General features: G+C 37.4%; 1 protein-coding gene across 2 annotated transcripts in view; it reads left to right on the forward strand.

The window, feature by feature from the left end:
* Positions 1-14,700, forward strand: part of gbf1 (golgi brefeldin A resistant guanine nucleotide exchange factor 1) — a 338,792-nt gene that overhangs the window by 29,173 nt on the left and 294,919 nt on the right. For both annotated transcript variants that reach the window (XM_051922800.1, XM_051922799.1), the window contains exon 2: positions 1,360-1,463. In XM_051922800.1, the coding sequence (XP_051778760.1) occupies positions 1,368-1,463 (96 nt within the window). In that variant the 5' untranslated portion in view covers positions 1,360-1,367. The remainder of the gene's footprint in view (positions 1-1,359; positions 1,464-14,700) is intronic.

The raw sequence follows: 14,700 nt of genomic DNA on the forward strand, positions 1-14,700 counted from the left end.
GCCCATCCCAGCAAGCATTGTGTGCAAGGCAGGAGGAAATCCTGAACGTGGAGCCAGCACATCGCAGGGTGAATATGAGCAATACATACACTAGCAGGGTTAATATAGCATAAGAAAACCCGCTATCCTACATGACTTTGAAAGGAAACTGAAGCACACCGAGTAAACCCACCAGAAAAACATGCAAATTCAAAGCCGGGAACACCCGGGACCCCATTGCTGCTAGGCAGCAGTGCAAACTCCACACCACCGTGCCCCCACATGATTAATACATGCTTTAATGCATTTCATTATGAAAATTATATCAAGTATTTATCTTAGCATTCTAAATGTTCAGGGAGCAGGAATATCATGAAATTAATGTATTCTGTGTGCTGTCTGCGCCTGCTCTTAGTGCAAGAGGAAGTCAGTTTAAGAAGCACATAGCAATTAACATGGCTCCGGGAACACAACACAAAGCATTTAATGTGCTACATAACTTATGACAGGGTTTGAGAAAATGTGTAAATTACATATTCATTTTAAGATGAAGTTTAGTTTACGATTTTCTACTTTAATAACAAATTATGAGAATAAAGTCAACATGTCGACTTTAATCTCAATAAACAGCGAGAATAAAGTAGGAATGTCGACTTTATTCTCGTCATAAGCGTCGAGATTAAAGTGGAAATGTCGAGAATTAAGTCAACATGTCATCACACTATTACACAGTACCCAGGTACATTACGCAGTATTGAAAAAAATACAACTTGGCTTGCAGTATTATCCAGTTGTATAGAAACAGTATAGTATAGAAACAGTGTTCACACATTTGAAACATAATGGTCCACATCTGACCTTTTAAATACAAAGTATCTCCAGACAACAGACGTGACTCCTTTTTCCGGCAAAAGTTCTTCTGTGTCATCATGTTCAACTTTATCGTCTGCTACAGCATCAGTTTAGGAATGTTCTCTGTCCATTTTCACTGCGCAATACCTCCACTAACGCATGTACTTCGTTATATGCACGTTTAGCGGTGTAGCAGTGAAAAAGAGCCCCCGCGCAACACCTCCACTAACGCATGTACTCCATTGCATGTGTTTAGCAGTGTAGCAGTGAAAAAGGTCCCCTTCAACGTTTGGAACGTGGCGCAGCGGGGAACTGTTTTTTAGGCAGTTTAAACCGGTTTTGCGGTATAAGAAAAATCAGTATCATAACAAAAATAAAAAACGGTTTTCGGTATGAACCGGTGTACCGCCCAGCACTATATCTAAATTGGTGGCAAAAACAGATTTAATTTTTCTTTAGATTTTTACTTAATTCATGTCAGTTATTTGTGGTAATAACACTGTTTAACTTTATAATTTATTTTTAAAGCTTACAGAATGGTGGACAAGAATATATATATCGTTCAGGGTGAAATCTCTGTTGTAGTTGGTGCAATTAAAAGAACTTCAAGATGGAGCACCCATACTCCTTTGGTAAGAACAGTTCCAATTCTAACGTTTTGATGAATGTACTTGAATTAATTATAGTGAAAAAGTATGTTATATAATATTTAATGTTATTAAATAATACCCATAGACTGATTAGTAGATTTCTTTGAATATGTTATTGTCTGAATAATGCCAGTACAATATTCATTTAATATACAGTAGTTACAATTGCTAAGATTTTCAGATAATGCTTAGACCTTCTCTTTAAAAACACACAAACTGAAATACAATCAAGCCAACTTAATTTCAGTTCACAGTCCTCAGTTTTAATCCCTGCTTAATGTCAGAGATTTTTTTTTCTATGCCAGATATCTTCCATTGTAAATTTTTAAAATGAACTCCACTTAATGTCACCCATGAAAAGTTACAAATTGGTTAATATCACGTAAACAAAGTTTTTCTAAAGTGAATGCATATATTGATTGTATCATGTTTTAACACTTAAAGCTGTGATGAGCAATTTGTACTGCTTGAACTTTGTATTCATTTCACTGTTATTTTTCTCGTAACCTTTTTACCTTTACTTCTTCATCCATTGGCAATTTCTGTATTTTTTTTAATTTAAATTATATGCTATTTTATTTATTTTGCTCTTTGTCTTGTATTGGTTTAGTTTTGTTTTTATATTGGGAATTAAATTTTTTAGTGAATTTTATCTACTTTTTGTTCATGGTTGTAGTGGAATAACTTTTAAATATGGTTTATGAATATCATAATTGTAATCTTTTTTTTTTTTTTTCCTCAAACTCCCTTGTTTTTGTTCTTTTCTTTGGAAATTAATTTCTCATTTTACAATTGGGTTATTTTTAAATATAAGTGCAGACGTGTCTGCTAATTCAGTTGAATTACACAGGGCAAGGAATGTGGAACCCTTTATGCATGCAGCTCTGTGGTATATTTGACTAGTAATTCTAAAACAGTGCAGCTCATTCTCTAAAGGTGCAGCAATTATAGGACCCATAGAGGCAAAAAAACTGTACATTGATCTATGGTATTTAAAATATGTTTACTGTCTGTGTCCTCATTTTTCTTTAATTTTATGAAATATTTTGATACTCTTTCAGCTTCTCAGGGACACCCTACCTTTTTGACAACACTGAGTAAACTTTCAATCAGCAGGAGTCATTTATAGAAATGCTGCATTCATAACAGAGATCCATGGCACTGTTGTAATGCACTGAAATAATGTATTTTTTTTTGTTAATGCAAATCCTCCTAATTTTAGGGTGTCTGATCTTCATTGAGTGAAATTTAGTGTTTGCAGTTAATAATTGGCATCCCATTGTAACAGTGTTGCAACAGCTCTTCTGTTTTATTGTCTTGTTGCATCTGTCTCTCTTCTGAAAATGTTTGCTTATTTGAATGAATTTGCATGTCTTAATTTATGTGCTGGTTTTTTATATATATATATATATATATAGATATAGATATAGATATAGATATAGATATAGATATAGATATAGATATATAGATATATATATAGATATACAGTAATCCCTCACCTATCGCGGGGGTTACGTTCCAGAGCCCCCTGCGATAGGTGAAAATCCGCGAAGTAGCGACCTACATTTATTTTATTATTTATACATATTTTAAGGCTTTATAAACCCTTCCCACACTCTTATAAACCTTTCTCACTCTCTTGTTAACCTTTCCCACACTCTTATAAACACTTCCTATGCTCTTAAACACTTTCTACATTCTTAAACACCTCAGACCAACACTGCACACTGCGATTAGACGTCAATGTGTCTGCACTCGCTTTGTGAAGGGGGGCAGCTGAACTCACGCTGAGCAGAAATGGACTTTGTGCTGCTTCTGCCAAAATGCCTGCTTGTTGCTCTGCGCATTCGGAAGGAGGAGTGTGTGTGTGTGTGTGTGTGTGTGAGAGCTGAACGCACCTTCGCTCAAACCCCCCCTCCCCGGAAGCGCAGTACGCTCCTGCCACTTCGCATTGTCAAGGGGGTGGGGAGCTGAATGAACGCTAAGGAGAAGTGGACTTTGTGCTGGCTTTGTGCTGCTTGTCGCTCTGCGTGTCAATAATTTTAAGCCTGTACATCACCAATTTTCCTGTCTCACTGTCTTGTCTTGCATGAAGTTAAAATGTTTTATAATAGTGAGATGTTACTCATATCCTTAGCCCGACATCCACATATCATATGTGTTAACAAAGTGTGTCTTATAAGTTTACATGTGTTTAAAGCATGTGGGATGGGTATTTTAAGGCTTAAACTATAAAAATGTTTATTTATATGGTCTTTCTATATCGCAGATTTTCTCCTGTTGCTGATGGGTCTGGAACATAACTTCCGCGATAGTCGGGCAATCACTTGTATTTAAAAACCCGCGAAGTCGTGAATCCGCGAAAAGTGAACCGCGAAGTAGCGAGGGATTACTGTGTATATATATATATATATACATACAGTGGAACCTCTAGATACGAGTTTAATTCGTTCCAGCACTGAGCTTGTATAGCGAATTTCTCGTATCTAGAACAAACTTCCCCATATATATAAATATATAAATATATATATAAATATATAAATATATATATAAATATATAAATATATAAATATATATATATATATATATAAATATATAAATATATAAATATATATATATACTAGCAAAATACCCGCGCTTCGCAGCGGAGAAGTAGTGTGTTAAAGAGGTTATGAAAAAGTAAAGGAAACATTTTAAAAATAACGTAACATGATTGTCAATGTAATTGTGTTGTCATTGTTATGAGTGTTGCTGTCATATATATATACATATACACATATATATATATATATATATATATATATATATATATATATATATATACACATATATATATATACACATATATATATATATACATATACACATATATATATATATATATATATATATATATATATGTGTCAGTGATATACCCAGGGTAGAGACTGACTGAGAGTTCAACAGTCATTACCAGATTGCGAACAGTAGTGGGGGAGGTTCTTCTTTTGCTGAATGTATCAAGGAGCTGCTTCTGGATATGATTTGTAACCCAGGTGTCTTGGGTTGTGGCTGGTGATGGCGATTCCTCCCAGCAAATATCCAGAGTGACACAGATATAGTAATAGTTGAATCTTCTTGATTAGTTTTTTATTTTTAAGAAGTTTATATTTTTTTAGTCACTAAGAAAAAATGACTGTGAATAAATATTTTATTGTAAGAGGTCCAACTTTTGCCATATCCTTCTCACGAAAAATGCAATTCTAGTAGTGTGGTTAATTTGCAATTTAAAATTTAGATCATAGTCCATAATCCGAGACCATGGTCCACAGCCGGAAAAGGGTGGAGCGCCCTCTCAGGGTTGGGAGCGAGATCCTGCCTCAAGTGGAGGAGTTCAAGTATCTTGGGGTCTTGTTCACGAGTGAGGGAAGAATGGAGCGTGAGATCGACAGGCGGATCGGTGCGGCGTCCGCAGTGATGCGGGCTCTGCATCGGTCTGTCGTGGTGAAAAAGGAGCTGAGCCATAAGGCAAAGCTCTCAATTTACCGGTCGATCTATGTTCCTACCCTCACCTATGGTCATGAGCTATGGGTAGTGACCGAAAGAACGAGATTGCGAATAAAAGCGGCTGAAATGAGTTTCCTCCGCAGGGTGTCTGGGCTCTCCCTTAAAGATAGGGTGAGAAGCTCAGTCATCCGGGAGGGGCTCAGAGTAGAGCCGCTGCTCCTCCGCATCGAGAGGAGTCAGATGAGGTGGCTCGGGCCTCCCTGGTGAGGTGTTCCGGGCACGTCCAACCGGGAGGAGGCCCCGGGGAAGACCCAGGACACGCTGGAGGGACTGGGAATGCCTCGGGATTCTCCCGGAAGAGCTAGAAGAAGTGGCCGGGGAGAGGGAAGTCTGGGTATCTCTGCTCAAGCTGCTGCCCCCGCGACCCGACCTCGGATAAGCGGAAGAGGATGGATGGATGGATGGATGGATAGTCCATAATTACACCTAAATTCTTTTACTTTTGTGTTGACTTTTAATGTACGTGATCAAGTTTCTTTTCTAATACCCTAATTATTTCCATTTTTACTAACAACTAAGATGTCTGTTTTTTCTTATTTATCTTGAGGAATTTACTATTCATCCATTAGAATATACAGGACAGACATTGGATCAGAGAGCTCAGAGCGTCAGGGTCGTCAGGCGCTATGGATAAGTAAAGTTGTGTGTCATCTGCATAGTTGTAGTTCAACTTGAGACAACCTGGCCTAATGGAACCATGTAGATTGAAAATAACAGTGGGCCCAGAATAGAGATGTCATGATGCCAGATCACACGCCAATGAAATTTTATGATACTGTATACCTAGTGCTGGGCGGTATACCGGTTCATACCGAAAACCGTTTTTTATTTTTTTTATGATATGGATTTTCTTATACCGCAACACCAGTTTAAATTGCCTAAACGACGTTCGGAACGTGGCGCAGCGGGAAACTGTTCAAGTAGGGACCTTTTTTACTGCTACACGGCTAAACACAGATTTGTTGCACTAGGGCTTTTTTTCACTGCTACACCACCAAATAGTGGGCGGTAGCATAGGTATGCTGCACGGTGAAAATGGACAGAGAGCCAAAAAAAAGCAGTCACATCTGTCGCCTGGAGATGCTTTAGTTTTAAAAGGTCAGATGTGTAAATACTGTTTCTATACTACTGGATAGTACTGCAAGCCAAGTTGTACTTGTTTTATTTGTTTTCAATACAGTGTAATGTACCTGGGTACTGTGTAATAGTGTGATGACATTTTGACTTTATTCTCGACATTTCCACTTTAATCTTGACGCTTATGACGAGAATATATTCTTTTGACTTTAGTTTACGATGTTCTACTTTAATGACAAATTACGAGAATAAACTTCATCATAAAATGAATATTTAATTTACTAGATTTTCTCAAACCCCATCATAAGTTATATAGCACACTAGCAAAATACCCGCGCTTCGCAGCGGAGAAGTAGTGTGTTAAAGAGGTTATGAAAAAAAAAGGAAACATTTTAAAAATAACGTAACATGATTGTCAATGTAATTGTGTTGTCATTGTTATAACTGTTGCTGTCTTTTATATATATATATATATATATATATATATATATATATATATATATATATATATATATATATTATATATATAATATACACACACACATAAACATTTATATACATATACATATATGTACATATCTACATATACACATCTACATATACAGTGGTGTGAAAAACTATTTGCCCCCTTCCTGATTTCTTATTGTTTTGCATGTTTGTCATACAAAATGTTTCTTATCATCAAACACATTTAACCATTAGTCAAATATAACACAAGTAAACACAAAATGCAGTTTTTAAATGATGGTGTTTATTATTTAGGGAGAAAAAAAATCCAAACCTACATGGCCCTGTGTGAAAAAGTAATTGCCCCCTTGTTAAAAAATAACCTAACTGTGGTGTATCACACCTGAGTTCAATTTCCGTAGCCACCCCCAGGCCTGATTACTGCCACACCTGTTTCAATCAAGAAATCACTTAAATAGGAGCTGCCTGACACAGAGAAGTAGACCAAAAGCACCTCAAAAGCTAGACATCATGCCAAGATCCAAAGAATTCAGGAACAAATGAGAACAGAAGTAATTGAGATCTATCAGTCTGGTAAAGGTTATAAAGCCATTTCTAAAGCCTTGGGACTCCAGCGAACCACAGTGAGAGCCATTATCCACAAATGGCAAAAACATGGAACAGTGGTGAACCTTCCCAGGAGTGGCCAGCCGACCAAAATTACCCCAAGAGCGCAGAGACGACTCATCCGAGAGGTCACAAAAGACCCCAGGACAACGTCTAAAGAACTGCAGGCCTCACTTGCCTTAATTAAGGTCTGTGTTCACGACTCCACCATAAGAAAGAGACTGGGCAAAAACGGCCTGCATGGCAGATTTCCAAGACGCAAACCACTGTTAAGCAAAAAGAACATTAGGGCTCGTCTCAATTTTGCTAAGAAACATCTCAATGATTGCCAAGACTTTTGGGAAAGTACCTTGTGGACTGATGAGTCAAAAGTTGAACTTTTTGGAAGGCAAATGTCCCGTTACATCTGGCGTAAAAGGAACACACCATTTCAGAAAAAGAACATCATACCAACAGTAAAATATGGTGGTGGTAGTGTGATGGTCTGGGGTTGTTTTGCTGCTTCAGGACCTGGAAGGCTTGCTGTGATAGATGGAACCATGAATTCTACTGTCTACCAAAAAATCCTGAAGGAGAATGTACGGCCATCTGTTCGTCAACTCAAGCTGAAGCGATCTTGGGTGCTGCAACAGGACAATGACCCAAAACACACCAGCAAATCCACCTCTGAATGGCTGAAGAAAAACAAAATGAAGACTTTGGAGTGGCCTAGTCAAAGTCCTGACCTGAATCCAATTGAGATGCTATGGCATGACCTAAAAAAGGCGGTTCATGCTAGAAAACCCTCAAATAAAGCTGAATTACAACAATTTTGCAAAGATGAGTGGGCCAAAATTCCTCCAGAGCGCTGTAAAAGACTCATTGCAAGTTATCGCAAACGCTTGATTGCAGTTATTGCTGCTAAGGGTGGCCCAACCAGTTATTAGGTTCAGGGGGCAATTACTTTTTCACACAGGGCCATGTAGGTTTGGATTTTTTTTTCTCCCTAAATAATAAAAACCATCATTTAAAAACTGCATATTGTGTTTACTTGTGTTATATTTGACTAATGGTTAAATGTGTTTGATGATCAGAAACATTTTGTGTGACAAACATGCAAAAGAATAAGAAATCAGGAAGGGGGCAAATAGTTTTTCACACCACTGTATATACACACATACATAAACACACACATAAGACTTACTGACTGAAACGGGCTTTCATTGACAATCATGTTATGTTATTTTTAAAATGTTTCCTTTTTTTTTCATAACCTCTTTAACACACTACTTCTCCGCTGCGAAGCGCGGGTATTTTGCTAGTATATATATATATATATATATATATATATATATATATATATATATATATATATACATATACACAAATGCATGCAGTTTTAATAACACAGAAATCAATATAAACATTAACATCATTATCATATGAGAATATGAAGTAATATATAAGAAGCACATTTCATATAAATATAAATTATTAAACAGTAAAATCTTCTTCTGTAATTTGCTACCGTGGCAATTTGTGTGTCTGTCCAGGATTTTAAATTACCTGTAGCTCGCAAACCGTTTCACCTATACACTTGAAATGTGGTACACATATAGTACGTCACGTCTACTATCCGCTTTATGGGTGATGATTGTTTTACTCTTTTTATGTTTATTTTATTTTATTGTAGAATCAACTCCTATCTGCGCACAGCAGGGCAGCCGTGGGCGGATGCGTATGGTGTATTCACTCCATGTTATCGTGCATTGCGCTGTCAGTGGTATTTTGATAAAAGAATTTGAACAACATATAACAACCGTATAAATTATTAAACAGTAAAACATTAACATTTAAGAAGTAAAGTTACATTAAGTACTACTGCAGTGCCTTCGGGTATACCTCATTTTTTGTTTGCCCATTACATGCTTAAATGTATACATTTTTTGTTGCACCTACCCGAGAACACACGACATATAACCGAGCGTGGGAGAAGCATGGATTTTAAACACGCGTTGAGTTGATCTGCTGGTCTCCCTCGTGGAATAACTGGTAATGTTTGACTAAAATCTACAGCGAGTAAAACGACATTACCTCCTATTTTTTTTGTTACGATCTCTGAGATCTTGCTTTTTTCGGTTCAAGGCTTCATAAGCTCTTTTATGTTGTATGGTGTACTTATCCCAAACCATCATCTTTGAATGTTGCAAGACTTTCGCCTTGGATGTAGATCGGGGTAATTACATTCATTGCATTCCTAGTCTGAATCACAATGTGATTGTATGGGTGGTTACCTGGCACTGTAGGGTTGCCACCCGTCCTTTAAAATACGGAATCATGCCGCGTTTGAGAATGAAATTGCGCGTCCCGTTTTGAATCAATACTGGACGGGATTTATCCCGTATTTTTTTTATAATTTTTTTTTTAAAGCAGCGTCTCATGCAAATCATCCCACGCATTTTATGAAGATGCCTCCTTTCCTACTTTTGATTGGGTAATACTTGATGTCATCGTTAGTTTGATTGGTCTTTTTAACTGTCCAGTGAGGAGGGCGTGTCTTTTAAGTAGAGTCTGCAAAGTGTTGGCACTGAGATGTGGCGTCAGCGCCATAGTTGAAGCCCCTAACGTTGCGGTCAGCAAGTCGGCTAACATCCGTCATGTGCCGTCTTTCAGTTGCGAGAAGCAGATCATAGAATGGTTGAAACTGTTGCCCCTAACGTTGCGCCACGGCGTGTGGTTCGTTTATACCTCGTGTCTTCTCATTAAACTTTTATCTCGCGAATATGTTATTGCAATCCGCAGCGGGAGCGTTTCTATAAACTTAATTTAAACTTACGTTTTACACCGTGCTTTGTTTCCCTTATGAACATGCTTGTATGCTTAACTCGCTCCGTTCTCAATTGTTTAATTAATTTTTTGCTCTTCGCTGTTTGCGGCTCTTCCTCCATTTCCCCCTACTTCGTTGTTTTATCTCGCGAATATGTTATTGCAATCCTTAACGGGAGCGTTTCAATAAACTGATTGAAAATAGTTTTGCATTTACCTTTTTAGTAAAAGGCGAGCTTTTAAGCCTGAGAAATCACCCCGTAAATGCACACGTTTAATTGCACATGTGTTAATATGTATGGTTACACAGTATTAAAAGACAGTGAACAACGTCAGTTATCTTTGTTCCCGCGTTTGATAAAAGGTGAGCTTTTAAGCCCGAGAAATCACCCCGTAAATGCACACGTTTAATTGCACATGTGTTAATATGTATGCTTACACAGTATTAAGACAGTCAAAAATTAATGTCATTTACCTTCGTTCCCGCGTGTAACTCGTGCTGTAAATGTCTTCCTTGTTTTTAGTTCACGTGATTATGTAGGAGGCGTGATGACGCGATACGTGACTCCGCCTCCTCCATTACAGTGTATGGACAAAAAATATGTTCCAGTTATGACCATTATGCTTTGAATTTCGAAATGAAACCTGCCTAACTTTTGTAAGTAAGCTGTAAGGAATGAGCCTGCCAAATTTCAGCCTTCCACCTACACGGGAAGTTGGAGAATTAGTGATGAGTCAGTCAGTCAGTCAGTCAGTCAGTCAGTGAGTGAGTCAGTCAGTGAGGGCTTTGCCTTTTATTATTATAGACTAGCAAAATACCCGCGCTTCGCAGCGGAGAAGTAGTGTGTTAAAGAGGTTATGAAAAAGTAAAGGAAACATTTTAAAAATAACGTAACATGATTGTCAATGTAATTGTGTTGTCATTGTTATGAGTGTTGCTGTCATATATATATACATATACACATATACACACATATACAGATATATTATATATACATATACACATATATTTTTTATATATATATTTTATATATATATATATATATATATATATATATATATATATATATATATATATATATAGAGAGAGAGATTGAGAGATTGTTTTTTAAGCACAAATCAATACGAACCCTTCGAGCTTTTAAGTATGCGAAGCACTGTGCACCATGTCGTTTCAGGAAGCAGCTGCACAAAAGATAGTAACGTGAAGATAATCTTTCAGCATTTTTAGACGAGCGTCCGTATCGTCTAGGTGTGCGAACAGCCCCTACGTCAGAATCAGAGAAAGCGCAAGAGAGAGAAAGAGAAAAGTAAGCTGGGTAGCTTCTCAGCCATCTGCCAATAGCGTCCCTTGTATGAAATCAACTGGGCAAACCAACTGAGGAAACATGTACCAGAAATTAAAAGACGCATTGTCCGCAGAAACCCGCGAAGCAGCGAAAAATCCGCGATATATATTTAAATATGCTTACATATAAAATCCGCGTTGGAGTGAAGCCGCGAAAGGCGAAGCGCGATATAGCGAGGGATTATTGTATAACGAAGATATTTTTAAAGTTCTGAACACTACGTGGGCTGGGGTTTTGGTAGCCTACGTCAGATAGAGACAGCATGCATGCAATAAAGATAGCCCGCGGAGTTTGCATGTTCTCCCTGTGTCTGCGTGGGTTTCCTCCCACAGTCCAAAGACATGCAGGTTAGGTGCATTGGTGATCCTAAATTGTCCCGTGTGTGTGTGTGTGTGTGTGTGTGTGTGTGTGTGTGTGTGTGCCCTGCGGTGGGCTGGCGCCATGCCCGGGATTTGTTCCTGCCTTGCACCCTGTGTTGGCTGGGATTGGATCCAGCAAACCCCCGTGACCCTGTGTTAGGATATAGCAGGTTGGATGATGGAAGAATGGATAATGGAGAGTAAATATGATGAGAAAAGGTTGGTACAGGTTGAATACCCATAATCTGAAATTCCATAATCCAAAATGCTCCAAAATCTGAAAACTTTCCAGTACTGAAATGATGCCACCTGGTTTTTTTTTTTTTTTTTTAAACTGCCGAGTGGATGTGAACAACATACGTGCAGATTCCGAGCATTGAGTGCCACAGAGCTCGGACACACGACTGACGACAGATTTTGAGGTCCCCTATGAAGTAGCGAGTGCCGCGAAGCACCATCACTTGATTGACTCTCAGGGTAACCCGTGAATCATTGTGATGTAGGACAGAGGCTGCGCTGTAGTTTCAGTATCCTGCACATGCAAAATGACAACACCTGCATGGCAGTTCAAAAGTTCTGCTTGGCACCCACAGGATGTCACAATTTTACAGCTAGGGTCAGATTTCTAAAACTGAAGGTTCTGTGGAAGGCATACACACATTTTGGTTCTTCAGTGCAAATACACAACATTGGCCCTCTTAAAAGGGAACTAAAATATAGTCTATAAATCGTATTTATCATACATTATATTAATGGCTTGGTGATATAAATTATATGCGCGAGTCATCAATTAGCTGCTTTCATTTGTAAAGGTGGACTCAAAAAATGTTATAAACCAATTAACAATACTGTATTGTGGTTTCTCATCAGTCAAATACATAGCTCAGTTCCATAGATAGTAGCATGACAGTGCACTACAGGACAATTTGCTGTATCCAGTATTACAGATGAATGCTGAAAATATCATTTTACAATGAAAAGAGAACATGCATTGAATTCTGTGTTCGTGTCTCCGACCAGCAGATCACAAACCCAACATTTACAAAATATTTAAGTTAAACCTATGCGATAGCCATTCATACATCCAGTTTTTTGGAGCCTCGTCACACCTGCTATAAAGTTCTCTACACTGAACATACACCTGGGGACCCCTTACTGCGAGGGAGCAGCACTACCGCCTCACTACCGTGCATGTGTAATACCTGCTTTAATGCATTTCATCATGAAAATGATATCAAGTATTTATCTTAGCATTCTAAATTTTCAGAAAGCAGGAATATCATGAAGTGAATGGATTCTGTATGGTGATCGCTTAAGAAGCGTAGTGATTAACCACTGGGTCGGGGAACGTAACGCAAAGCATTTAATGTGCTGCATTAATTTATGACGGGGTAAATTAAGTAATTGATTAAACATTGATTTTAGGAAGAAGTTTAGTTTACGACATTCTACTTTAATTATGAAGTAAACTATGAGAATAAAGTGGAAATGTCGACTTTAATCTCAACATAAACGGCTACAATAAAGTGGAAATATTGACTTTGTTCTCGACATATAGTTTGTTTTTTTCTTCCCAGTATAGCTTAACTTGAAGCAAGGTCCATATTAATGCAGTTTGCCTAAATGATGGTTCAGCTGGTAAAGATGTCATCACCAAGTTGCACTTGTTGTATTTTATTTTAATTTTGTGAATACTGTGTAATGCACCTGGGCTTGAAGTCTTGAAGTAATAGTGCAACTGTCAGTAATAATACTATTATTTATTTTATTGTTATTATTTATTAGTTTAAATATTATGCTTTTTAATGATGATAAAGTTGTTTAAAAAGTCACTTTAACGTGTCAGTGGACAGAGATTGTTAACATTAACAGAAAGTGTAGTTGGTTTACAAAAAATATTTACTATTTATTCCTTTTCTAAGACATATTCGGTGCAATACAATTTTTGACAAGCACTTCTGGATATTTTACTAAGTCTAAATGCCTTTTTGTATGGTTGAAAATATGTTGTCAAAATTATAGTTTGTTTTTGCAAAATTTGTTCAATAAAAAGGTTCTATATTTTGACTGCATTTGTCATGCAATGTGATACCTTCTCCATTAGTGCCACCCCCTTGAAAACTATCACTTTATGGGGCAATGCAAAACTGTATTAATACTTGTGTGCACATTAAAATGTTTTTTTTGTACAATGTACAATACTCTTGACAGTGGAACAGGTTATTCTTAGCCAGTAATTGCAGTGGAAAATGTGGTTAACATCCACTCATGCATGGGGAAAAAAATACCGTCGAATACCGTGAAACCGGGATAATTTAGAAAAATACTGTGATATAGAATTTTGGTCATATCGCCCACCCCTATGTATACCTTTTGATTGCATGGCAAAAACAGAAATCCAATTCAATTGCTGTTTTATTGAAGTACCTTTATTGTTGAAGTGAACAATGTTATACCTTTTCTGCAGTACAGTATAAATATTGATAGTAACAACAGCTATAAAATACTGGTTATTCCTGTCAAATCCTTACGCAACTATTATTTAAGTAAACAAGTATTGGCATTCATAAACATCAAAGTACAATGCAAGGCTTGAACTTTAATGTGTGTCAAAGATATTAATCTATCCACTGTAACAACAGAATGGAGTGTTTATAATCTTAATCTTGTGGGAATTTCAGCCTAAGACTTTTAACGAATGAGATCATTATGAACTACCTGATTTATCTTACACTAGCCAACCTGCGGTGTAGCATACGCCGCATGATTATTTATTGATGGGTGAACACTTCCTGAACGACACAGTTGTTCAGATGGGGTGGGTTTGAGGATACGACTGTGAGTGAATGAAAAGATGGAACTCTGGAGAGAGCAACATACAATTGTCCGTTACTGAAAACTGGTTTTGGCAGATACAGGCATATAGTTTTGAAAGTTTGTCCCTGTGCCTTATTAATTGTCATTGCAAAGGCCAATCTAACAGGAAATTGTCTGCGTGTAAAAGTAAAA

Source organism: Erpetoichthys calabaricus, chromosome 2 (genome assembly GCF_900747795.2).
Source record: "Erpetoichthys calabaricus chromosome 2, fErpCal1.3, whole genome shotgun sequence".
NCBI lineage: Eukaryota > Metazoa > Chordata > Cladistia > Polypteriformes > Polypteridae > Erpetoichthys > Erpetoichthys calabaricus.